This window comes from Urocitellus parryii, chromosome 6 (genome assembly GCF_045843805.1).
Source record: "Urocitellus parryii isolate mUroPar1 chromosome 6, mUroPar1.hap1, whole genome shotgun sequence".
Taxonomy (NCBI): domain Eukaryota; kingdom Metazoa; phylum Chordata; class Mammalia; order Rodentia; family Sciuridae; genus Urocitellus; species Urocitellus parryii.
This window is the reverse complement of record NC_135536.1, coordinates 183620635-183647901: the sequence shown is the minus strand read 5'-3', so window position 1 is coordinate 183647901 and position 27267 is coordinate 183620635. Positions and strand designations below refer to the sequence as shown.

At 47.6% G+C, this 27267-nt stretch overlaps 1 protein-coding gene across 2 annotated transcripts in view; it reads left to right on the top strand.

The window, feature by feature from the left end:
* Positions 1-27267, top strand: part of Ptprt (protein tyrosine phosphatase receptor type T) — a 1043151-nt gene that overhangs the window by 365255 nt on the left and 650629 nt on the right. For both annotated transcript variants that reach the window (XM_026383218.2, XM_026383217.2), the window contains exon 6: positions 11837-12011. In XM_026383218.2, the coding sequence (XP_026239003.1) occupies positions 11837-12011 (175 nt within the window). The remainder of the gene's footprint in view (positions 1-11836; positions 12012-27267) is intronic.

Here is a 27267-nt window from a genome sequence, read left to right as displayed (position 1 = left end):
CTGGCACGCACAGGGCCTGTGGTGTGGAGTAGCCCCGGCTCCCTCCATCAGAACCAGACCTCCTTTCTGTTTAGGGTTTGGCATCGTGGCCACACCACAACAGAACAATGGCGATAAAGCAAGGCAACTGCTCATAACCGCTGACATTTATTGAGTGCTTACATAGAATGCATTTAATCCTCATCAGTGTTTCAGATAGCTGCTGTTACAGCGCATTGTGGAGACAACCAGTAGGCTGAGCCTCAGGGGTGAGTGACATCCTTAAAGTCACACAGTAGAGGCAGGGCTTCTTATTCTGAAGCCCTGGGCTCACCCCCTCCATGCCTGCCTCGTGGCCTTGCACAAGGTGGTCTTGTCTGTGTAGGTGGCAATGAAAAAAACAAGCGCCCTGACTTAGCATGTACCTGTATGGCTTTCATTTACCAGCCACGGGACTAGGTACTTCAGTATACTTGACTTTCTCAAATCCACAAATAGGATCAACAGAATCAAAATACCCTTGAAATTTTTGAATCAGATCACCCCTCTCGCTGACTTCCTCCATCCCCTTCTTAGCTATATACAATGAACATGATGTCTATACTTGCCATGTGGATTTCTTCAACTCCCACCTCTTCCTAGCAGTGATTGTTATAAATGCCACCAAGAGTGTCCTTGTTAAAGCTAAGAAGTGCCTATCAGTCCTGGACTTCACGATGGAGTTACATCCTAACAAACCCATCATGAGTTCCAACTGGCCCACCACCTGAGCCTTCCCACACGGTATGCTGTGGAGTACGGATTGCTTCCTGCATGGTCTCTGGACTGACTGGGAGCTATGGCTCACCATCCTTGTCTAGCATGAGAGAGTATGCTACCACATAGCCCAAGGTCAAAATTGCAAATCTGAAATAGAGCTTCTACTGGATGCATATCGCTCTTGCACCACTGTGAAGTGCAAGAGTCTAAGTCATCATAAAGAGGGTGCTGCCTGAGCTTGACTTTTCTTTCAGCATTTAATGGTGCTCACTATTTCTGCTATGAAAATCTTCCTGCCCTTATGGATTCATGAAACCATATGCCAACATCTAGGAAGGGTATAAGATTCTACCTGGTTTGGCGGACAGGGTAGCCAGCCATAGTGTTGGGTAAGAGATAGGGCATGGGGAAGAGGTGGGAAAGGTGGAAGAGAGGAGACCACTACCATATCCCTGGCCGCACCTAAAACTCTCTGTGAAACTCCTTTGGGGAGGGGAAAATGGGCCATCTTGCAATTAAAGGGAGGAAGCTAGATGAACATAAAGAGAATTCAAGGGAAATCCCAATCCCCATTTCTGGGGTCTTGGATGGTGGCAGTAACTCCAGGGACTGACCTAAAGTTAACCTGTTGCTAGGTAACATAGCATTAGCATTGGTTTTCTCCCCTTCTTTGCATGTTTTTTTTTTTTTTTTTTGTATATGTCACGGAGAAACCTACTTTACAATGGGCAATAGAAAAGAAATTATATCAAATTCATCTGGCAATCAAGGTGTCAGTCAACCCCAGATCTACCTAGGGGAGAAGGGGGAGAACTAGCATAGCCTAAAGAAAGTGAGCCCCACCGACTGTGTAGAACTTCTCCTAAAGAGAAGTTCCTCATCTATGTATGCAACAGACCTACTGCAAACACCAACCTGACTCGCCCCCACATCATCCCCACGAAGAACAAAAACAACCAAACAAACAAAAAGATGCAAACATGAAGCTCACCTCACCTGCTGTATGGTGAATAACAAGTCTTTCGTTTCTGACTCAGGAATCTCATGTCTTCTAACAGTTTCTGATGAAACTATTGCTACTTAGCATCCTGGACAAAGAATTGAGCAAGATGTGAGGACTTGCCAAGCCAAACCAAGGCTTACTGAAGTTTGATGGTATACTCTAGGAGAGCAGAGTGGGCTGATCTGGTCAAGTAGCTGCAGGCTACCAGCTTTGTTTTCCCCCATCCTGTGCACCTTCACCTCTGGTTAGGTGTGTCTTCACCCCTGGCCAACTCTCACCTGGAGATTTCCCCTCACATTACTTATTCTCTCTTTGCTTTTTCTCTGTGTCACTTCTCAGCAGCTTCTTCAACTTATGTGCTCCAGGATTTGATCCCTGTTCATCTGGGACCCCATGCTCTGTCAGGAGCTGGGAGAAGGATGGACATGAAGCCCAGTTGCTTCTTGTCCTTATGCATCTTCCCTTCTGGTGGCAAAGACGGTCATCGAGCATCTGCTCACACAGCTACTTCATTGCAGTATGACCATGCTGCCAGGAGGAAACCAGGGGCTGACGAGGGCAGGGCAGGGAATGTAGGGAGGATTGCATAGGAGCAGTGGCCATGGAGGAGGTGGCCTTTGAGTGGAGCCCTGAGAGTCGAGCTAGATGTGGACAAGAGGATCTGTTCCAGGGAGATGGCACATGTGCAGCCCTTTTCCCACCTGCTCATCCTCTTTGCTCAGGGCTTAGGGCTCCCTGTGGTGCTTATGCCAGGCCCCTCCTGATTCTCTGCAGGAGATTTAAACACAGAAATCAGCACCAAATGAGCCGTCAGCCATGCATGCATGGGCCCTTGGAGGGGTTTCAGCACAAGCTAATCAAAAATGATTTATGTCGACTTTTTATTTCTTTTAACTTTTAATAAAGAATAATCAAAAGCTATTCTTTGGAGACTGCCAAAAAGGCACAAATATGCTCTTAAGAGAATCAATGGGTGAGACTTTAGCAAGTTTCCAAATGTCATACGATTGCAATGGTATGACTAGAAGTAAAATGAATATTCATTACAAATGGATATTGTGGAAATTTCACCTGCGTATTTTCTGGTCAGAAGATTCCTGGAGCAATCAGAATAGTCTTCAGCTGGAAACGCTGGCCTGATTTTATTTTATTTATTTATCTGTTTTCATGTGAAGCTTAACCAGCACACTGAAGCTGTGTGGACTGGGTATTAGAATATCTCCTATAAAGCAGGCCTAATATCTGTTGTGTGGAACCAGAAACAGTTTCCTTTCATTAAAGACAGTAATGTTCCCACTTCTGCCAATTACAAATCAATTGCAGGGCTGCCTGCTCTCTCTGAAATAATGATAGCCATTTTTGCAGGCTACATCTTATCTCTTTGTGAAGGGAATAATGTCATGACACGGGAGGAGAGTAGATGGGGAATTGCAAAATGGCAAGGCCATTATAGATCCCTTGATAGATAATCAGGTAGTAGGAAAACAGCAGATGTTCCCTGCATTAGACACATCTCTTGTTTTCCCCTGTAGGTGATGCCTGAAGAGACAGAGTTCTTTCCAGGGGTGGGGCAGAAAGATGTACATGCACTAGGGACAGGAAGATTGAGGTGTAGGTATTTATGGGCCCTGTTTTTCCACGGAGCGTGTTTCTCAAAGTAAGCTGACATATCTGTGCAGAACGAAGAAGCCCAAGAAGGTAGAATTAGGGTTGCTTTTAAAGAGAGAGACAAGCATCTGAAAGAAGGGAAAGGAAAAGGAAAGAGAGAGATTTCAAAGGCAACTGCTGCTTTGGTGAGAGAAACAGGGGTGAAGGTAGGATTCGGTAGTACCACTGATGATGCTTTGAAATTTCTTTGTTCACTTTAGGACAGGTGTCCCATTCCTGATAGGTGAACTGGAAAATAGAGGTTCACCTTTAGGACAGATGAAGTACAGTGGGCATATACCTTGGTAAGCAGACAGAGATTCTGGGAAAAGGAAAAGGCCACTGTTTTTCAAGGAGACTTAGTCACCTCTAGAGCAAGGTCTGGGTTTGGGTGCCACATCTCTTGCTCTGTGGCTGGGCACCCTTGGTGCAGTGGCTAATTGCTCAACCTCAGGAAGTGGTCCTGGATTTAAATAATGTTTTCATATCATGTGTTTTATGGGGCTATTTAGCCCCTTGCGGTTCATGGAGGGACTGAAGAAGACTTTAGCCTTAAGTTCTCCAGAGCCAGGCCAAGGTCTGCAGCAGCAGCAGCAGCATTACCTGGGAAGCTGTTAGAAACGCAAATTATCCAGCCCCACCCTAGACCTCCTGAGTGGCCTTCTGAGTGATTCTGATGAATATTGAAATTTGGGAACGACTGCAGTAGATGGATTAAAATGTGTTTAGAAAACCTCATCCAGCCTGCTAGCATATCAGGTGTGCCATAATATTGTATTAATACTCTATTAAGAGATCTTTAGCCAAGTGCATGCATGGGAAGATACCTTATCCCTTCTTACACATGTATCTCTGCCTTAGTGACATTTAGGATTTCCACAAAGGTCCATATCTGAGCATTCATCACAGCGTTTACCAAATTGTTTTCTATGGAGTAGTCGTTTCTGCAAGAGGCATTAGGTGTTTTCTTGAAAACACAAGAGAATTGACCAGATGAGGAGAGGCAGATGGTAGGAGAGGCAGAAAGAAAAATAAAAGAAGAACAAAGGAAAACAAGGGAATTTCTGGAACACCACACACTGTACTCTCACAGAGCCGTAGAGTGTGACTGTACTGTTCTGTTATGCACTGGAGAGTAGATAGGTGATGTGATTAAAGCTCCAGTGTCTGGAATCAGATTACCTGGGGCCAAATCCTAACCCAGCCACTCAGCCAAGTCACATAGGCTGTGCTGTTCCTACTAAGTAAGGCTCATGGACGAGCAGCTTGGATAATACCTGGGAACTTTCTAGAAGTGAAGAGCCTCAGGCCCCGCCTCAGACCCGCTGAATTAGAATCTGCATTTTTAGCAAGGTCTCCGAGGGAGCTGTACGCAGTAGCTGAAGCTACTCTAAGGTGTATTACTCTCTGCCTGTTTTCTCACTTGGTTAAAAAGGAATATTAATAGGACCCATCTCAGAGTTCATCAGGCTTAAAATCATCTGGAGAGTGTGTTAAAACAAACAAACAAAAAAGGCCTGGCCCATACCCAGAATTTCTGATTTATGAGGCCCAGGGTAGGGCTAGAGAATTCACATTTCTAATTCACGCTGGTTCTCAGCCATGCTGATGCAGTCAGTCTGGGGACCACGCTTTGGGAACCGCAGCTCACGACTGTTCTTAAGAGGATTGCTCTTTCCACACCCACCCTGTTTTTCCCCCATGAAGGATGCTATTTCAGTGCTCGACTTTATGTTTATGTTTTACTCTCTTTGCTGTTTTGTTGGAATCTTTGCCCAGCCTGTAAATTCCTCTGGGCAGAAATTATACCTTCCACACTCCACACGCTCTCATTTTCTGTTTTGTAAAATAATGAGTACATTTCCAGTGTGATTAATAATAGAATAGGGGAAGGAGAAAAAACTTAAGACTACCCGTGCCCATAAACAACATACACAAATGGATATCAAGCCCTAGAATTCTCTTAAAATTTACATTTCTAACGAGTTCCTGGATGCTCTCATGCAGCTGGTCCAGGGTCTGCCCTTTGAGAAGAACCTCCCAAGGGATTTTAAGAGTCAGTAAATGCTACTCTGTAAGTCGGTGAGTGCCAAGCCTAGCACAAAGTAAGCCCTCAAAAATGTTAGTTAACGTGGCTTTTACTTAATTAATGTTCAGATAGATCCTAAGTTGAACAAAGTATTTGTCAAACTCATGAACTCTTTGTTCAAGGGATATATACTGACGTTGCATAGCAAGTGATCCGATTGCAGGGCACTTGAGCTTTTTGCTGTGGCCAGTGTCCTACAGAGAGGTCAGTTCCTAGCTCTGTTTAAAACAAAAATAGATTCAGAAATAGAGTACCAACGCATTTCCTGGCAGTGGCTCATTGGATTTCAGGAGACGCCATATGTAATTCATGGTGCCAGGTAGAATGGGTGGTATTACTGCCCTTGATGGATCCTCCTTCTAAGCCAGTGTCTCCACGTTCTCAGCACCTTGTCTTCTGACTGATAAATGCCTTCGGTCAAATGGGAGGATTCCTCCTTCCCCTGCCTGGCCAAGCTAGGACCCATGATTGACAGCATGGGCTGTCAATCTCACTTTGGATTTTGAAACAGTGATCTCACCTCCAGGTGGGATCAAATCTAGGGTTCCCTTCACGCTCTAGGCTCTCCATGGGACCCGTCTGAAGCTCACCTCCTGTTTCCACCACATGGTTGCTGAGCCCCTTTCCCCACCCTATCCATCATCCCCCTTCTCTGGAGAGCACTCGATTAATTGCTGTGTCTCAGGGCTGCTCTCAGGAGGGAAATGTGTTCGGTTGCCTCGGAATCAGAAAGGCGAGATGATGATTTCACTTTAGAGCACCAGACAGGCGGGCTTGAGAAGCTTGACACAAATGGAAGGAAGCCTGCCTCGGAATCTCAAAAGAAGAGTAAACTTATATCAGAAAAACAGAGCCAAGAAAATTGCCCACAAGCCAGCATGGAGCGTAAGGGCCGGCTCTGGTAGCCTGGTTCCCAGGCTTCCTTATGCCTTCATTTGTGTCCTGCTTTGTCTTTAGCTCTTCTCAAGTCTCTGACTTCCCCTCACTGCCTTTCCTCCTGCCTAGCACCCTGTCATTTGCATCCTTGACAATTACATGCAACCTGACACCTTGGCTGGGAATCTTTTTTTAAAAAAAAATATTTTAATTAGGTATATATGACAGCAGAATGCATTTTGATTCATTGTACACAATTGCAGCACAACCTTTCGTTTATCTGATTGTACCCAATGTAGTGCTGCAGCTCAATTCCCAATAGCTAAACTGCAGAAGCAATGTAGATGCCCTTCAAGAGAGGAATGGATAAAGAAACTTGGCATTCCTGGTGGGTTCCAGTTAGGGCTTATCATTTTCAGAAAAAAATTTAATTTGTTGCAGTACATCTGTTTCTTATGAATAATAAATTTTATGTATGTTTATAAAAGAAAGAAACTGTGGTACATATACACAATGGAATATTACTCAGCATTAACAGAGAATAAAATTATTGGCATTTGCAGGTAAATGGATGGAGTTGGAGAATATCTAAGCAAAGTAAGCCAATCTCCAAAAACGAAAGGCCGAATGTTCTCTCTGATAGGTGGATGTTGATCCATAATGGGGGGTGGGGGGGATAGAGGGATTTTTTATTTTATTTTTTATTTTTGCAGTGCTGGATTCGGAACCCAGGGCCTCCTGCATGCTAAGCAAGTGCTCTACCACTGAGCTGTACCCTTAGCTGCGGATTGGGAAACTTTCCTCTCCTACCCTGTCTCTGAGTTGGGGTACACTTCAAACTGCAGGGACTCCCTGCTTGCTCCACTCCCCACTGCCTACCCAAGCCTGCTCCATTGCTCGTGGACCTGGATTTCTGATCCTTTACCTGTTTGTTCAAACCTCCCCTTGTTTTCTTCCTTTGCATTGTCTCTTGTACCTTTTATGTGGGGCTGGGATGATGGCTGGGACCTGTGCTTCTTGCACATCCAGTCTGCTTAAATTCCTTCTCTGTGTGGCCATAGCAATTCTGACATCTGGGCCTCTTGCCATTTGGGCATGGATTCCCTGGTCTTCTAGTATCCCACTGATATCTGTTTCTGGGGTCTGCTCACCAGCCTTGGCCTTCAGCACCTGCCTGGCCTTCTCTGCCTTGTATTAAATAGCTGCGCTCACAGGCGATTCCCATCTGGGCTCATCCCTCTCAACGTAACCTCCATTTCTCCTTGCCCATGGTCCAGCACATCACTATTTCTTATCGTGACTCTGGGCCCTCCTGCTTGTCCCTGTCCTGCTGTTGCCTGCTCCCAATATGACAAGTGTGATTATCAAAAGGCCTATTTTCCAGAGATTTTATGAGACAACCTGCAATTTCCTACCCTTCAATGAGAGAAAGGCTCTTGGTTCAGGAGCTGAACTGAAAAATACGCATCATTCAGGCGATGCACTTAATCCTCTCTGGTCTTCCTAGAATCTGACATCACTAAGAAGATAAGTAATACTGAAGGCAACATCAAAATAAAATTTAGGCTAACTGTGAAAAATGAATATTTTGCACTTAACCAGTCTTTTTGTATTCGTTTCTTATTGCTACTCTAATGATTCCACAACTTGAACCACTTAAATTTATTTTCTTAAAATTGTAGCCGTGAGAAAGGAAATATGAGCTTCAGTGGGTGACATCAAGCTGGGACATGGGACATGTATGGCCCAGAGGTTCTGGGGAGAATATACCCCTTTACCTTCGCCAGCTGGTGGAGGCTGCTTGCGTTCCTTGGCTCCTGCCCACTCCTCTGGCTTCTGGTCCAAAACTGCATCCCTCCCACCTCTCCTTAAGCCCCATACCTCTTTCTCTGACTCTCCTGCCTTGTTCTTTGAGCCATGAGGATCCTTGTGATTACACTGGATCTGGGTGGATAATCCCAAACGACCTCCCAATCCCAGGATCCTCAACTCAATCACTTCTCCAACGTCTCATTTGCCGGGTAAGTCAACATGCTCACAGGCTCCAGGAATGAGGAGGTGGCTGACTTTCAAGGGCTGTTATCCTGTCCGTCACTCTTTCTTTCTTTCTTGCTAGTTTCATGGTTAATTTGGAGAGCTTCGCTAACACCAGAACGTGGCCTTCATGTGCTAAGCGCTTTACATGTCTTCTCATATGTTCTTCACAGTAACTGCACAAATTGGGCATCCTTATCAAATCCATGGTACATATGAGGAAACCAAAGCTTAGAGAAATGGAATTTCCTGCCTAAGGTTACCCATACAGGGTGTTTATCTTCATTTATTTTGTATTAGCAACCCCTGCCCTGTCTTTCCCTAGCTCTGTCCCTGTCCTCTTATGAGAGCTGAGTTGACTGTAGCCTCCTGGGAACCCACATGTGACCACTGGTGGGCCAGTCACATCCAGGGGAGGTCAATTTGGATTTGGAAACAATGGACAAAAAGGAGTCTTATGCTGGGTTTCAGATTTTTGTACCCTGTTTTTTTTTTTTTTTCTTTCTTTCTAAAGTTTTGTATTTCTCTTTATCCTTAACAGTCAGTGTCTTTGTGAACCTCAATGTTATGGGTTTCCATATAGCTTCTTAAGTTGCCATTTGGGTCTGAAGATTCAGTTCTCACGTGAGTCCAGAAAGGTGACCTAATACATCTTGGCACCAGATTTGTGTTTTGTTCATTTGACTCTCTTCCTTAGGAGCCTCGGCTCCTCTGTGGTAGCTAGTTGTCTGTTTTCTTAATGAATTTGTCCACCTCCAGTTCTTGCCATCTTTGCTTTCTTTGCTCATTGGGTTATTTTTTCAAGTCCGTCCTCCAGGTCTTGAGATTTTGAAATGCTGATTCTGCTCTGTCCCTCCAGTGCCATGGGAAATTCTCCAAATGTCCCAGTTTCTTTCTGCCATTCTTCCCTGGTTCCTTCTGGTTTCTCCCCCCCCCCCCCCTTAGGACTTTTCTTTATCCTCTCCCTGCACACGCCATGTTTTATGGAGCCCACGTGGGGGGGTATCACACTCAGTCTCTCCTTACTGATTTCCGGGATTTCTTGGCTGTTCACAAGCTGTGCTTCATGGGCTAATGGTTGGGTCAGGTGCAGTTTCGCTTAATTAATTAATCATCCTTGACGTGGCATTCCTATCTCCATATCCTCTTTTTTTTACCCCAAGTCAAAAACCTGGTGGCAAACAGGTGGACCCTGGTGTCACACCTTTTGCGCATATTGTCCCACATTTGGAAATCAGGGTGCGCAAGGAGACGGGGATGGGGCAGATTAGAGCAGCACACAGGGAGTTTGGAGGGCAGGCTCCAAAGCCAGTACCCTCCATCCACCTCCCAGCTCTGCGGCTCTCCAGCTTGGCTGGGCCATTCTACACCTCTGAGCTTCAGCATCCTCAGATACGATGGCGCTCAGAAGTGTGCCCACCTTAGGCGTTTGCATGAGGAGTAAATGCAAAAGCATCTAAAACCCTTTGCACATAATAGTGCTTCCTCAATATTAGCTTTAAAAAGAAAGGAAATGTGTTCATGGTGTTCTAATTAAATCAGGCTGGAAAATCTCCCCCAAAGTGTCCTGACTCATTCATCTGTACCTCCCATAGTGGCCTGCAGTGCCTTGTCCAGAAATGGGTAACATAGGCTCCTTTGGGTGATCTCCTGGTCCTTCCTCATTGCCCATGGTGTCTGGTGACTTCTCCCATTTGAATCCAAGTGGCACACATCTCTTGCAAACACGGATCAAGCGTGGGGAGGCTGGATGGCCATTTCAACCTAATGACCCCTCCTTTTACATTGCATTTCACCTGGTCATGTTAGGTAGTTTCTGGTGTGGGAGGGGGACATGGCTGCTTCTCCTACTGTCATGTCTTTTGAAACATACCATTTATTGGATTATTTTTAAGTATAAGGGTGATACATGTTTGAGGAGAATGTGAAAAAAAATAAAAAGAAGGGAAATGTGACTTGCAGTCTCCGTGCCTGGCCCTGAGCAGGTCTCTGCTAGCTGCCCTCCTGTGGGGGTCGGGGCTCCTTCATGTTTCCTGCCTTGATGATCCCTGCTCAGGTCGGCTTCACAGCCGAGCAGGTAGCTGCACCTGCTCCTGCGTCTCTGTCCTGACATGTCACCGAGGGGGTCAGGTTGAAAGATAACGTGGAGGAAAGTAGGTCATGCACATGCTGCGACTGTTGTCGCCGTGTAGGAAGCCATGAAGATCACATCCGGGAAGACTCAGGGCATGGGAAGCATAAATCACCAGATTTCCCTGTGAATCCAGTTAGACAATTAAAATGCTTAGTTTCACTTGGAGGAAAAAAAATTTAAATTAAGGCCAGGCAGTGGGGAAAAGGTCTTAGAGAAAAGAATTCTTGACTTGAAGTTGGAAAGCCTGGATGAGGGACTTATTTGCTCTACATATTTATTTAACCTCTTTGACATTTGAATTCTTCTGAGAAGCGCAGCAATAATACACACCTCAAACAAGACTGTGAAGATTAAAAAGGAGGCTTGTAGAAAAATACCCAGCTCAGGGTCTGGCACGTACTAGATATTTAATAAACATTCCCTCAAATTGCTCTCACACGCGTGTGCCTTCCCTGTGACCATAACTTGTGACTGTGAGAGTCCTAGTCTAACTCAGAATATTGCATCTAGATCTCAGGATGCTAAAGATGAAAGTCCATATTTATTTACCTTGATTTTTGGAAGTATTTGCCAACTTGGTTCCCTTTGGGGGACTCAAACCTCCAATGGGGGGCATTCACAGTAAAAGATGCATGGAAAGTTTGCTATCCATGAAGACCTGGATGGCTTTCAGATGGTGAGTGACAGGGGGACTTACTTAAGATGGTGGGGAGCTGAACATGGGTTTTCAGGGAGTTGGTACATCCCTAGGAAGACAGGGCTTTCCAGGCAGGGGAAGGACATATGGCCAGGGAAGAGGTGTTGAGCAGGCCCTTCTCCATAGTGACAGCATGGTACAGGCGGTGCCCAGAGGTTCCAGGTAGGATAGCAGATCGCCAACTGTGGGGCTGGGTTACTCCACGTGGGCTGGGTTTTCATTATCTACCCAAACCTGTCTGTGGGGAATACAGTGGTTTCTGCTTAAGGGATGAAGGGACATAGGAGGGAGGACAGCTAAAGGATTATGGCCAATGCCACATGCAGGTTGAGCAAGGAGCAGAGGCGAACGGAAGGATTTCTTCTTCCTTCTCTTCTTCTTCTGTCTTCTTCACCCTCCTCATTTTCTTCCCAGCAGGGAACTCTCTTCTGGAATCAGCTCATTAGCCAAGTATATTCTTGGATCTGATCCCTAGCACAAACCAGGGTGGAGACCCATTGACGTTCGTGGGACATGCTGGACCCCAGGCATGGGGTGAGAGGGAGTGGCCACGCTGGAGGTCACCAGGGAGCCCTGTGACGCTGATTTCTCCCTTCCTTCTTTTCCTCTGTCCTGCAGCAGTGGAATGGCAGAGACACGGCCCTCATGGTCACCCGTGTGGTCAACCACAGGCGCTTCTCAGCGACAGTCAGTGTGGCGGACACTGCCCAGCGCAGCGTCAGCAAGTACCGCTGTGTGATCCGCTCAGATGGAGGGTCTGGTGTGTCCAACTACGCGGAGCTGATCGTGAAAGGTGAGTGCCACCTGCCTGCACCTCCACCCCTAGTGGTGGGGACACTGGGCCTCTTCTGCCCTATAGCAGCCCTGTGCTGCTGAGGAGTTAAAGCCCACCCCCCATCTGCTACCTCCTTTCCCCTCAGTGGGTAGCAGAGCAAATGGAGATTTGCTTCCCCCTCCCTCCACTAACACCCCACAAAGAATAACGGGCGCTATTGCCAACTCACACAACAATGCATCATTATTCAAGGTCGACTGTCGCCTCGAGGATACATACGCGAAAGACCGTGGGATATGGAACACAGAGGACATCTCCAGCTTTGGCTTTATTTTGTACTTAAGTCATGATGAACAGATGTCCTTGCGCTTTGGTGATATTCTATTGCCGTGTTTTTGTAGGGTTGTTACTGAGGGATTTTTTTTTTAAAAATTGAAAATTTGACCCAATGACAATATTTGGGGAGAACTTTTGAAATAAATAATCCCATACCCCACTGGCCTTGATTCGATTCTTTTTAATTGTCTTCTTCTTGCTCATCTTGAGATATATCATTTACATGCTTTCCATTAAAATACATGTGTTATTTTCTTTTCTGCTTATTTCAAGAAACTGGGCATCCTGCTTATTTTTGAAGCTGTGTGTAATCTGTGCTGTTATTGCTTAATGGGCATGTGATATTACACCAAATGCACTTTCCTCTTTTTAAAATCCCCCTATTTGCAGTCATTGAGGTAATTCTGGGTGTTTTTGTTTTTTCCTTTCCTTGGGTGCACAACAATTAACACCTCAATGCAGTTCTTCTGGAGACAACATTTTGATTCCATTGAACTAGATTCTTTCCTTAGGATAAATCCCAGAGGTAGCATTGGAAGGCCAAAGAATATGAGCATCTTTATGGATTTTTCTTTGTGTTGCAATATTGCTTTTGCAAAAAACAAAACAAAACAAAAACAGTTTGACAATTTACACCAGCAACAACGGCGTAGGAATGTACTTGTTTTACCAATATTATGCTCACCGATTAAAATTTCAATATAGCATAATTTAGAGAATGGAATAATGAAGCTGTTCTATTATACCAGTTGTAGGAAGAGACCTGGTGTGTTTGAAGGGAAAAAGAACATCAATCCATCCCTGGAAGGCTCTGGAGTTGGTTTTCTTAGTGGAAGCATGTGTTGGCGTAAAAACCTTGACTTGTCTTTGCTGGTCCCCGTGTGACAAGTCACCTGGCCGTTGACAGGTCACCTGGCTGGCTCCAGAACGAGGATTGCATGCTGAGTTCTCTGTTCCGGGCCATCTTGCCTCCAGATGGATATTCACCTGGCTGGTGGTGTGTCACTATTCAGGTCTCAGTACAAATGTCACGTCCTCTTCTCCCAGAAAGCTTTTCTGACTCCTCTTAGAGGTTGGCCTCTGTCACCTCACCCCAACTCCCTATTCCCCTCTGCTATGGGAGTTTCCCTTGGTTATTTTATTGTCTCGCCTTTCAGGTTGTAACTGTGAGAGGAGGGGACATCATCAGTTTTGTTCTGGGTCCTCCCACTTAGCTCAATGCCTGGCATAAATTCTGCATCCGTTGATCCGTGATCTGGCCAATGGTTTCTCTCTCTTAGCCTGAACCAGCAGTCATCTCCGAAGGCTCGACTATGAACATCTGTGGAATAATGGATGAGTGAGTGAATTATTGGCCTCAGCAGGCATTCATTTCATCACCATAATGTCACAAACACTTTAGCCAAAGATCAACAAATTAAGCCATCGTGAACGAAACAACTAGTACAAAAAAATCATCTTGAAATTCTTTTACATCAAGTGCCATTAATATATAAAAGAAGCCATCATTTTGATTGCATTAGGCTCATATCTTTGCTTTTTTTTTTTTCCTGCCATAAGATTGATTTGTGAGACAGAGTGGCTTTTGCGGACCATTCAAGTACTCAGTGACTATGTCATTTCCTGAGCTGTCCCCTGCATGGCTTATAATGCCTCTTTGTTGACCACCCTCCCAGGCCAGACTGGGAGCCCCTTGAGAGAATACGGTGATATTCTCTCAGGTTTGCCACGGTCCATGAGCCCTTTTGCATATGCCTGGTAGAAAGTTGGAGACAAGAGAGTAGGGCCAAGAAAACAGGAGCTAGTGTTGCACTTGGAAGCTTTCCCACAGGCAGACGGAACCAGAAAGTGCGAGCCTTATCCTTTCCTTACGCCGCCCTCCGTTCAGTGGCTGGGTGGGAGGAGTGGGAAGTCATGCCCAGAGGCTGCTGGGGCATGGGACCTGGTACGGCATCACTGCCTCGGCTTGGAGAGGTGTCCACTTGGACAGTGATTCATCCTTTGTTGGCCTTGCAAGCTGAGCCTCAGTTGAAGGGAGTGGTCAGTGCTGCCACTGGACCCAGGGGCACTGGCCAGGTCTGTCAGTATGATCCAGTGGTCATTGCTGCTCTGGACAGTCCTTGTTCCTCCAGTTTAAGGGATGTGCTGGGTGGCACTTCACATTGGGCAGCGGTGGGTTGGCGCTCTCTGTAAGCTGCTACCCAGATTTTATCATACCCGGATGAACTTCATCCTTATTTTTGGCCTAGGATAGCACTGTTTCCAGTGCCTATTTTCCCTACATTTTAATATTCAGCTGGTGATGAGCCATGAGCTCGGTCCCTTAAATGTAGACAAGTCCCTTCACATATGTTATCTCATTTTATCTTAATTGCAGCGGTGCACGTTGGTTTTATTTCAACTCATTTTATGGATCAGAGAACCCGTACAGCCAGGTGGAGAAACAGAGGGTAGTCCTAAGGGGCAGAGCTGAGGTCCAGCTGGGTCTGGCTCATGCTATTTTGGTCATCCCTTGGAGGCCTGAGGATTGTGGCCTTGTTGGTACCTGGTGACACAATGTCATGAACAGTGTCCAAGGGGTGCAGATAACAGGCAGGGTTCATGCCAGGAGTCCCGGGGGCTCTGTAGCAAACTTGCCATTTTAATTCATCTACTCCTGGCTAACTTCCAGGTTCCTGGAGAAATACAGTTAACCCTTCCCTGCGCGCACATGCACATGCGCACGCGCACACACAGGTACGCACACACAGTGAGAGAGCTCTAGTTAGCCAAGCAAAGCAAGAAAAGGAGAAGTAGTGACATCCAGAAGTGGAATCACCAGAGGAATCCTGCCACCCTGGTGTGAGTGCCCAGCACCCTTTTGAAGGCGGCAGTGGAGAGCACGTAGGGGAGCCTGTCTTGGGAAGAATGGTTCATCTCCTTCCTAAGAGCTTTAGTCTTTGTGAGCCAGGAAGCCTCAGCACTTTAATATTTACCCTTGAAGAAGTATTTACCCTTGTTAAAAAAATGAAAACAAGGGGGAAAAAAACATTAATCTTTTTTGAGAAAGGAAGATCATCTGAAAAAAAAAAAAAAAAAAAAAAAGGATTCTCCAGGGTCAAGCAGAGTCTTAGGGGATGGGCTGTGGCCCGCATTTCCTCCTCCCGAGCGCTGATAGAGTTCTGCATCTCACAGATGGTGTGGGCCGAGGGCCGGAGCCCCTGGCTGACTCTGGGGCGTCACAGAAAGAAAATCATCCCTGTGTGGTTTTTCTCCACGCAGGTTTCTTCCATTGGGTTCCAATTCAGCAGAGAGAACTCCAGGAGATGCCTGGGTTTGAATCCTGGTCCCATCCTGTCCAGCGGTGTGACCTTGAACATGACATCAACCTCTCAGGGCCTCCACTGGCTCCTCTGGAAATGGGGATACAGGATTCCCTCCTGAAGACAGGGTCCTGAAGACTAAATGCAATCACAGGTGTAGGAGTTCACAAAACAGTGCTTGGTGGCCAGGCTCCGACGTCTTCATCAAATAAATGGCCCACGCAGGTGGGATCTCCCAGCTAAGGAGGTAAAGAGGTGGTGGATTCTGTGGGTGGGACAGGACGTCTGGCCCAGGGGCTGTTTAGCACTTTTGAGGCCTTGGAGAAACCACTTAAGGCCTCTGCAAGGTGGGGCCTGTGCTCTCTTCCCATATAGTGATCCAAACTGCTCAGATCCTGAAAGTAAGGAAAGAGAGGGAGGAAATAGACAAATGTGGACTTGGGAACATCCTGGTGTCTTTGCAGGCAGAATTCTCTGGGCCCCCTCCGTGGCTACCACTGACCTGTCAGGAGAGCTCATTAGATGGTCCTGCTTGTCTCCAGCCATCTGGTCACATGGGTCAAGCCTTCCCAGGCATCATTCATTCAGAAGTCCAGCCATGCTGTGTTTGAGAGGTCACAGGGCCCCTCAGTGCCCAGGGGTGCCAAGAGCTGGAGGCCCCGGGACAGCTGCCCCAGCAGGTACTCGTGCTCAGCTGAGCAGCAGCAGCCTAGGCTGGGTGCCTGTCTCTCGCCACACAGATGTGTTCATGTCTGGCTGGCTCGTGGCTCATGTGCCATTCTGGGATGGCAAAGACAGAGGATTCGGAAGCAAGGTGCTGTCTAACCTGAGTCGGGTAATATCAAATTCTCTGGGCGACAGACCGCATTGAAAGCAAATTGAAATTACTTAATTCTGAAGAGCTGTTTATGGAGTTGTGATAATGTACCTGGGTGTATGTTAGATTACTCTGTAATTGAGGTTTCGCTCAGTCGACAACCCAGCCCCTCAACCTACCTGTTCCAGGCCAGTGCTCACAAGGGTACTTATTCTCTCCCCGTTTCTGGTTTGCTGAGTGTCTTCGATTTCAAGGTGTTTTAGCTCCACTCAAGGACATGGATATCTTTAACCAAAGTCATTCAGCTGCATCCTGATGAAAATTTTCTGATTCACAAGAGTGGTGGTGGTGGTGAGTTTTAAATGAATCCTCCAACTCCATTCAGCTACATGCCACGTGCTCAGCACTCTCGTGCTAGAGGTTAGTGCACAGGAAAACTGTGCCGATCTGCAGGTCTTCTGATTGGAATTCTGTCCTGGGTCCCACTGAGGCACTTTGGTAGGGTCGGTTGTAGGCATTGTAGGACTGAAGTTCAACCTCAGGCCTGGCTCCAGCTGCCTGTATGAGTTCAGCTGAGGATGCATTTCCTCTCCATCTCACTTTCCTCATCTGTACAATGGGATGAACCTTGCTAACTGGTCCTAGGACAGGGTGACAGTTGACATATGCGTAGATCCTAGTACAAGGTAGGCACCCACAATAAACATATCTGTAGATACCAACAATCATATTTTTACTAGTATTAAGGTATATCGCCCAAAGACAGTGTCCATTTTTCTTTTTTTTTTGGTCCTGACTTAAAGAAACATGGTCCCATTCTGTGAAAATTGACATAAATAACCTTAAGCCATTTCTCTGCTGAAAGAGGACTGAGGCCATCTAATCCAGCCCATTGGCTGAGTTCAGGTGCAGAAATGCTTTGCTTACATTTCAGAGTCTTTTCTTGTTTCCTTTTCTTTTTTTTTTTTCCCAAATCTTCTGTTTCAACTTGGAAAATCTAAAGCTGGGTCAGGTTGGGCCACAGAAACCTGCTTCCTAGGGGACAGCAGGGAATGCACCTGCTCCACAGATGACCACTGGCCTAACTTGGCCTGCTTTGCTCGCTCATGAGTCTGGTTCCTTCGTGATTTGAAGGATGCAGTGGCCTGAGAGTCTGACTCCCTCCTTCTATATTCACTTGCTTCCTAAGGGTGTGTTGAAGCCACCCCCACGTCAGGTGCATGATAAGCTACAGCTGTAGCAGGAGGACAAGGGCAAACCTATACTGCCCAGCCATGGGGTTGTCAGGCTCCTGTCACACTAGCTTACTCACCTTAACAATAACCCTATGGTGTAGCATCCCCCTCCCTCAAATGAGGGCTTGGAGACCCAGAGAGGCCGAGGAGCTTTCCTAAGGCCACACAGCTTACAAGTGGCAGAGCTAGGCCTGCCCCTCTCTCCTTCTATTCCTGTGTCTCACAAAAAGATCCAGTATGGTCGGTTCTGCAGCTGATGTGAGCAGAGGAAATACAGAGGATGGAACAGCTGATGCAGCCTGGAAATGTCTGGAAGGGCTTATGAGTGGTTTCATCTGAGCTGGATCCTGTGACCTGGGAAGACTCATGAGTAGGGACAGCATGGGAAGCCATCGCCAGGCAGCTGCTGGGGTCAAATGGACGCTCCATGTTTGGAAAAGGAGTGATGATAAGTGGGACAGGGGGTTGAGTGGGACTTCAAAAGCAGACTAAGCAGGGGTTTAAATGTGAGATATTTAGGATGTAGAGAGATGAGACACAGGACAAAGGGCATCCAGTAAAGGGGGCCTTTTCAAGCCACTGTCCACTGTGGACATCTGAACTCTGTCCTCCTGAGGATCTCTGGGATATGAGGAAGTTGGAGTACTTATTACTACCCCATCGCCCAGCCCAGTCACTGGTTGAAGGATGTCCCTGGGATGCTGATTTCCTAGCATGACCGTCTTATTGCAGATGGCACAGGGGGCCTCTCTTAGGGCTTTGTAGAAAGTCTGTGCCCACTGAAATTGAGATAGGACAGTTGGAACTTGGCCTCCGTGCACCCACACAGGAAGGCCTAAGAGACGGGAGCAGGACAACCTCCTACCACAGGGGCCCTGCAGCATCCACGGCCTTCCGGGAGATAAGGCTTCTGACCACTGCCTCCTCAGAGCAGCTGTGAGGCCAGGTGCATGTGGGAGAGGCAAAGCCAGCAGCCACCATGAGCACTGTGCTTGGACAGCCACTGGGGTACTCGGAAACTCCCTCGGAATGGGATTCCTGTTCTGCTCGTCCTCAGAAGCCACAGGGGCTGGGGGACTACATAGGATCGGGGCAGAAGAGCTGGGCTGGCCTCGGATCTCTGCCCTATACAATCGCCACCTCCCAAGTCCATGTAGGTGCCACCTTCCACCACCCTGGACCAGAGGTTGGCACACTCAGTCCAGGCCGTGATGGTCAATATCCTCAGCTTTGTGGCTCTAATGGCCTCCACTGCACCTACTTACTTAGCTCTGCCCTTGTAGCAAAAGCAGCCATAGGAATAGGCAGTGAAGATGTGCAGCCGTGTGCAGATAGGCCCAGGACTGGGTTTGGCCCACAGCCCCAGTGTACTGATCACTGCATGGATCAAGCCCCGTCTTCTCAGCTGCGTGACCAGTCCAGCTTCTCCCTGCTCCAGTTTTGTCCCACCGAGGTCTGTTCTCTATGCAACAGCCTGAGTGACAGTTTGAAAACAATTTAAGTTGTGGCATTCTCCAATAGTTTCTGTCACTCTCAGAACCAAATCTTACCGTGGACTTTAGATCTGGCTTCTCTCTTCTCTTTGATTCCTGGCCTCTAGGCCTGTATTTGTCCTCTCCCTTCTCTAGCCACACTGGTTCATTTCCTGCTACTTGAACCCCATTGAGCTTGTTCTGACCTCGGGACCTTTGCACTTTCTCTTTTCTCTTTGCCTGAAATGTTTTTCTTCTAGAAAACTATGTGATTCCTTTGTATTGTTCACTCTGGTCTGTACTCTGACGTCAACTTTTTTGGAGAGTCCTCCCCTGGTCACTTACCCAAAAGAACATCCACCCCTATTTCCAACCCTACACCTCGGAATTCCGTGACTCTGTACTATACTTTGGTTTCATTTTTATTTGTTGGTGCATGTGTGAGTGAAGCTTTTCATCACTATATTGAAATATCTCAGTTAATAAGTTATAAAGTCAAAAAAGGTTATTTTGGCTCACAGTTTTGGAAATTCCAGTTCAAGGTCAGGAAGGCGTGTTGCTCGGGCTCTCTGGTGGGTGTGCTAGATGGCAGTGGTGGGGAGCACAGGTGAAGCAAACTGTTCATGTCATAACCAGGAAGAAGAAGAGGAAGAGGAAGAAAGTAGTGTCCACATTCCCTTTCAAGGGCATGTCCCCCAGGACCTAAGGACCTGCCATCAGGCCCCACCCCCTAAGATTCCCACCTCCTCCCAAAAGTGCCACCCTGGGCCCTTAGGAGGACATCCCACATCTGAGCTGTAGCAGTGCTGGCCTGTGTCTCCTGCTAGAACACAGCTCCCATAGGGAGGAGCCTGTACATGGTGGCTCCTTCTAGTCCACAGCCACCAGGGGTACCTGGCATGGAGATGTCACTTGAGGGGCCCTGTGTCCATGGAGAGCCTGCAAGTCCTCCCTCCACAGCGTGCACTCACATTGGAAACCCCTCACTATTCTCTCCTTTGTATTAAATTTTTTCCTTTGTATTAAATATATTCCTGATTGACACGTGATAACTACATTTTTATGGCGTGTAGTGTGATATTCGAATGTTTTCACCATGCAGTGTTTAAGGTGATGGATATGCTTATTACCTTAATTGATCAGTTCCCGTTCCTCCCTTCCTAAGTCTCTCATTACTGTCTGAGCTCTGGTTTTCCTCCTGCCTCTGAGGAAGTTCTGTCTCCTTCACAGCTGCCTCTTGCTGTATGTTTCTGGTAGCGTGTTTCTTCCTTCATTCTCTTCTCCCGATTTGTGGGTGCTGTCAGTTTGGACTTCCCTGTTCTATGACCTTCCTTTGACCTACTTGGGTTGTAATTTGGGATTTCGGTCCACCTGCCCAAGCCATCATGTGGCCATGAGGATCATCTCTTTCTGGGCCTTCCTTAGTCCTTTTATGGGAAGGTTGGCCTCATGGTGACCCTACCTCTTTTCCCAAGAGTCCTGCCCCAACCCCTGTCTGAAAGTTTGACCGTTTTCACAGCAGCTCAGCCACCTCCCACTGCTCTTCATGCTTGACCTTGGCTTTCAGAGCAGAGAAACCTTGGCATCGTCTCGGCAGGATTCATTATCTGTAGGAACACATCCTAATGCTTGGGTTCCCCATTTTTTTTGACAGTTGTAACTTTTATTAATGAGTTGGATCACTTTTGCCATAACTGAAATGATTGCAGATTATAAACCATTGGTCTTGTTTTCAAATCCTTGCTCTGCCCTACATTAGCCATATGAGTTAGGAAAGTATTCCACAACTTCCTAATTATAAACCAGAACAAAATGATGTCAACTGCCCTCGATTTGGGAGAGGGGCCACAGATATGGAAATTCTAGACCAACAAAGTTCCCTGTGAGTTTGAATGTCTTTATCGCTCTCTGTCATCCCCACATTTACCAGCTGCCCCACCTTAGCCTCTGACTACCTCACTTTTCAATAACGACCCCCCCCCCTTTGCTTGGGAAGAGAGAAATGACAGATGGGAGAAAAGTGAGAAACCTAACTTGAACATATGTGTGTGGGGGAAGCGAACCGGGATATATCTATGTATATTGTACTCTATACAGGCACAAAGACCAGCTTATTTTTAAAGAAGCGTAAATGTGGATAAATAAAACCTGACAAGTATTGGTTTCCTTGAATTATTTTGACTACTTCATCAGCTGCATGCTGATGTGTTGCATTAACAGTTTTAACGCATTTGGAAATTAAATCAACGGCAATTGCATTAAATCCTCATTCATTTGGAACATTACCCTCCTGTGTTCAAATGGAAGAATGATCTGGGTCTATGCAATGAGCTGATGTGGCTGCAGTGAGCCACCATTTGTGGATCATTCCTCTCACACCCGGCACTGCTCCGGCTGTCTGCACCTGAGCTCCTATGTAGTCTGCATCACGGTTCTTGGCTGCAGATGAGGATGCTGAAGCCCAGTTACTGGGTTTTGTCAAGAATCACACAGTCCAGGCCTCCCCTCTTCCTACTCCAAGGGACACTATTTTCTGAGGCTCCTGATGCTAATTTTCCATGATGTTTTCTTCTGTGGCAGATGTACATGGAATATTGTCTTTAAGAACCTAAGTTTCAGGCTCAGCTAAGCTCATTTAAACCACAGGCTCCTTCTTTGGAAGGACATTCTGGTCACTGCCTCTGACCCCTCACTGGAGCCCAATTCACCTCTGAAACTTGGAACCTCTGTCTCCACCAGGGCCTCGAAATTGAAGGCCATTCCCCTGGCCCAGAGGACATGTGGCAATGTCTGGAGACAGTTTTGATGGCCCTAACAGGGGCTCAAGAGATGCTCCTAGACATCCTACCATCCACAGCTCAGCCTGCTGCAGTGAAGAATGATCCAGCCCCAGAGGCCATTTTCTCTGAAACTGAGAAGCCCTGGCCCAGACAACCCCATGGGGACACCTCTTTGTCCTGGTGCCCTAGTGTTCCGCTGTCCTGTGGCCTTCTGGACAGGTGCAGCCTGAGATGTGAGAGGAGGGTAGAGCTGATGATGTGGCTCTAAAGTGATTCAGCTTGTGTGAGCTCAGGTCTCCCTGTCTGGAAAGCTGACATTTGACTTCTGGTTTATTCTCAATGATGACCTGGGTCTTTCCTCTTTCATTTTCCCACTCTCTGGGGAGATCTAGAGAAAAAAAAAAGTGGACTAATTCTCCAGTGCTGAAATTTGTGAGAAACACCCATTAAGTGTCAGGCCAGTAGAGATCCGCCCACCAAACATGCCTGCCTCTGAGTATCAGGCTGCTCCCTGTAACCCAGGACTACATTTCCCAGCCTGCTTTGTTCTCACCAGGGTCCCAGGATTAGTTCCTGTCAGAGGCAGGTGAACAGAAGTGCTGCCAGTTCTTTCAGGGTCAACGCGTTTAGAAAGTAGGTTGTCATTTTCCACATTCTCTCTCCCGTTTTTCTTTGGCAGGAAGCCGAGAACTCCAAACTCCTGGGAGGTGGCAGTCAAAAGACTGAGCAAACCTGGAACTATGAATCACCTTGTGGAGGAAAATTGTCAGCTAAGCAGGACTGTTATTTAAGCAATAATTAATTATTATTGTGTTAAGCTACAGTGTCTTGGGGTTTACTTGTTATAGCAGCTAATAGTCTTATTATTGCAAGTTAGATCAAGAATACCATTAACAACCTCTCTGGGCTTAACCTCTCAAACAGTTGTTTTCTAGCCTACTTAGAAATGGACAGGAAGATACTTCTTCCCTTTTTGCAGATATTAGGCTCAAAGTTCCAAATTCTATACAATGGGAAAGCCGCTCAATTATCTTTTTGGTTGGGATCTTGAATTTTCAAAGATTTTTAAAAAAATAGTGTCTTGCCCCAATCTGTATTTATTGATATGGCACCCACTAATTCCAGGACAGATAAGGGCAGACATAGTGTATTTATGTCAAAAAAAGGAGGGGTGACTAGGGATGGCCTTGGCTGTGGCCCATGATCTGAGGAACTGTGGGAGCTCAGGTAGAGGCTGGAAGTGATGAGTTACAAGCCCAATGCAGAAAGGTGGGTCTTTCTGCACTAGGATTCCAAGGACTGGTGATCCCCTGGTCAGGTAGGACACAGTGCATGAGGCAGGTCCAAGTGCACATTCCACATCAGCCTACCTGGTCATGGGAGCTGTCCCTGGATCCAGAGTCACCCAGCATGCCACCTCTTTGGCCCAAATCTTTTCACCTCCCAGTGGAGTCCAGAGTCTCTAAATGGGGGCCCAGTGTTTCCAGCTGGGGATGGGTGCTATAGGGAAGGGAGGCAGAGTGAAGTGCTTTGCACTTCAAAAACAAGCACCGCCCATCATTTAGAAATGATCCTCATGCAGAAATCATGATGACACATTTAAACATTTGAAAAGCAAAACCGGAGCAATTAGCAGGAGGCAAATGCCATAGAGCAGGATCTCAGCGACTGGGGTGACCTAGAACGCGATGGTTCTCACTGTATGTTATTGGTGAGGTTTAAAAGTGCACAGTCTCCCCTGCCTCAGATGTGTTCATCCTGATCCATGGGTCCAGAACCAGGGCTCTGTGTGGGGGGAAGGTAGTGGAGAAGGGAGGTCACTCCCTTTCTGCAGCTCCTCAGACTAGAGTGACAATTTCTCAGGACCTCAGCTTCTTCATATGTCAAAACAGATGGCAGTATTGTGCAGGTGTGGCTCACTCATTCCCTCTTTTTAACAATAGCCGTGCCTTCCTGAAATAGCACAAGAATCCAATGACGTAACTCTGCTGAATCATGGGGCTCCTAGAAGAGTGTGAAGTCTCTGTTTCCTCACTACCTGGGCAGGTGGAATTTTTTTTTTTTTCTTATTTAAAGCTTTCCCCCAGCCTGCCCCATCCCTATGGTTCTCCTCCTTTCTCATGGTTTCCTAGACCTGGAAAAGGAGGCTCGAGTTTGGCCTCCTCTCTTTTCAGATGAAATGTGTTTGTTCCAGTCTTTCATTATTAATCAGGGGCTTTCTGTGTGTGTCCAGGGGCAGATGTGACTCACTTTCCACCTGATAAATGGAGACTGTTCCTTTCTGATGGAATGCAGCCTGGTGGCAGGGAGCAGGCAGTGACTGGCAGAGCCACTGATTGTCGGCTCTCAGTGAGGGGGAGCCTCCTGTGTGAGTTAATCATGGTTTGCTCTTCTGATCTCACACGCGTGAGTGGGAGCGAGGAGCCGAGGGGCCCCAGCAAGTCAGGAATGATTCACTGGGTCTTCAAGCTTCTGAGCATGCTCTTCTTATGGGGAGGTGGTGGGTGGCTTCACTTGGCTCCTGGCTCTGTCCACTTCTTGCTGTTGAATGAAACTCTGCGAGTGACTGAGCCTCACTTTCCCCCTCTACAAGGAAGGGAACGTGACACGACTTGCCTCAGATTTTCTGAAATGAAGTACGGGACTCAGTGTATGGGGCCTATGTCTCACTACTGGAGGAATTCAGAGACTTGTGTGACGATATTCTTTGCTTTCTGTGACATTTGTTTTTCCTTCTGGGTGGTTAGGAAGGCTACACTTCCCAGCCCTCTGCCTGCAGGTAAGGCCAATATGATGTGTGCCCCTCCCAGTCTAGGACTATGGAAGCCCCCTGTGTGAGCCTCCTCTTTCTTGGTCCTGTTGATACTGGAAACCATATGCAGAGGCAGGCAGCTTCTCTGGGTCCCTGAATGACGGTGCAGAGTTGACCACCACCCCTGTCCACCCACTGACTCATTTTGGCTGTGATGTGAATGAGCAAAATCAGAACCAACCATGATTCCATCCAACTCACAGGGGTGGGGAGATGGAGCTGCCACAGGAAGGCTCTGTCCATCACACCACCCCTTCCTGTCTTGATGGCTTGGAAACCTCATTCTGGCCTCCTGTGTAGTTGACAGACACCCACAGCAGCTGGAGAGTGTCATTGCCCCCACTCTGCCTTTTGTGGGAGCTGGAAGGGGGTTTGCTGAGTCTGGACTCATGGCAAGGGGTGTTAGCTGGGGCTTCATGGGATGCCTTCAAGGCTGGACCTCTTCAAGGCTGCTCCTGCTTCCTGGGCACAGTGGCCACAGGCACCTCTGTATTCACCCATGACTTTTCTTTTATGACTCATCCCTGTGAGCTGACCACCCCCTTTTTTCCCTCCCTGTTTCCCCCCTAGTTTGGCTAATGCACACAGTGAGCAGCCAAGCTTGCAGGCCTGGAAACAAAGGTGACCCTTGTGGATACCTTGGGTGTGACTGCTGAACTCCGGGCTCTCTTGACTTCTTCAGCAAGCAGAGATGAAAGAATCTGCAGGTCCCCTCCTCCCAGGCCTTGAGCCACATCTCAGTTTTCTGGGTACTGCCTGTGTCTAGGGTCCTATCTGCATGCCCTGGCTGGGAGCCATCTCCGTTCCCACTCTCCCTTATCCAGCTATGACTGTAGGGCTCTTGATTGACTCCTGGTCCCTGATGGCATCAGTGGACTGCCTCACTGTCACCAGAAATCATGGAAGACAGCTCATGATACGCTGATTGCCTTTTCCCAAGAGCACCTATGCTAGACGTTCCTTGGACCAGATATGAGAAGAGCATCCCCAATCCCCAAATGTATCTGCAACCAGAATGCCACCAATTATCCTGCCCCTTAAGACCGGGAGAAGAGTTATCTGTCTCTTACATTTTGGGATATTCTCGAGTCTTGTATTCTTACAATCACTTCTAACTCTGGTTTCTGTTCCCGCCAATTTTCAGTCTCATTCCTTGAGCCTTCCATCTGATCTGCACCATCTGAATTTGGAACTCAGCTTTCTTTCCTTGTAGTTTCTTCGTCCTTTCTCCTCTCCCCCCACCCCCACACTAAAGTTCTTTGTGATGGAGCAGACATTTGAAGATTTGGAGCAATAGAAGGAATTTATGGTGCAGAATTGGAAATGCCCCCAAGGGGGCTGTGGGGAATCCCTGCTCTTACCAGGTTCTGGCCACCCCATCGGGACGTTCCTGGTGATGGTACTGGCCTCAGCCTCCTTGCCCTGGCTCCGCCCTCTTTCCCCTTCCTGGAGCCTCTGAGACAGAGCAGACTGGCAGCAGGCAGTTGCCTTGGGCCCTGTTTGCACGGCTCTCTTCTGCCAGCCCAGTTGCCAGTTCTTCTCCACTGGATCTGGCCTCATTCCCTCTGGCAGACACAGGGTGCTCCCCTGCCTTATTCTGCATCTCAGAAGCAGGGCCCCATCTCACTGTGGCATGGACCTGCCCTGGCCTCCGCCTTGACTCCTATCTGGGTCTGAACATCTCCACCCCCGCTCTCCTCCTTGTCCTACTAAAACTGTGTGGCAATTGGCATAGCCACAGCCTGGGAGCCAGGGGCACTCAGCAGGGCTCCTCAGAGCAGGGGGAGCCATGTCACTCAGCCCAAGTCTAACTGGACAGGGCCCCAGAGGGAGGTTGGGGCGTGGATCTTTGGGATACGCAGGAATGAAGCTGCCTCGGTAAAGTCACATCCCAAGGCTCCATGGTAGGCCCAGGCTCCCTCTCCTCTCTTCATTTCTCCTCTGTTCTTCATTGAGCTTTTTCTCTTACATGCTCAGGGGCAAGTTGTGGGCAAGCAGGGGGACTGGGGCTCTGGATCCACACCTTCCAGTTTAATAACTTCAAGAGGAAGAGAGTTGACTTCTCCCCATGTCTGAGTGTTGGTCCCAGCAAAGGGTCTTCCCAGCCCTGACGGGGTTGAGCATCCACACCCAGCCCAGCCATTCCATTCAGTGTGATGTCGAAGGGCCCATGTGACTGACGGCCAGAGTCATGTGCTCAATTCTGTGGCCAGAGCATGAGGAGCCAGGCCCTCCAAGAAGATGAAAGTGTGGTGCAGGGGCCCCTCCCCTCAAACAGAATGGGACAGGGACAGGGACAGGTGGGACTCCCCTGGCAGATGCCGTTCCACACGGGAGGGCAGGGAGTGGGCCATATGGAGGGTGAGGGCTGATGGGTGGGTTATGTCCTGCACTTCCCGTCTCCTAGGTTCAGGCTCAAAAAAAAAACAATGAGAAAGATCTACTTTAAGATTCTGCGGCCATGAATTCCGCTCTGACGGAAGGCCATTTCAGAGCCGAACATGGTCAGAACTAAGCTGT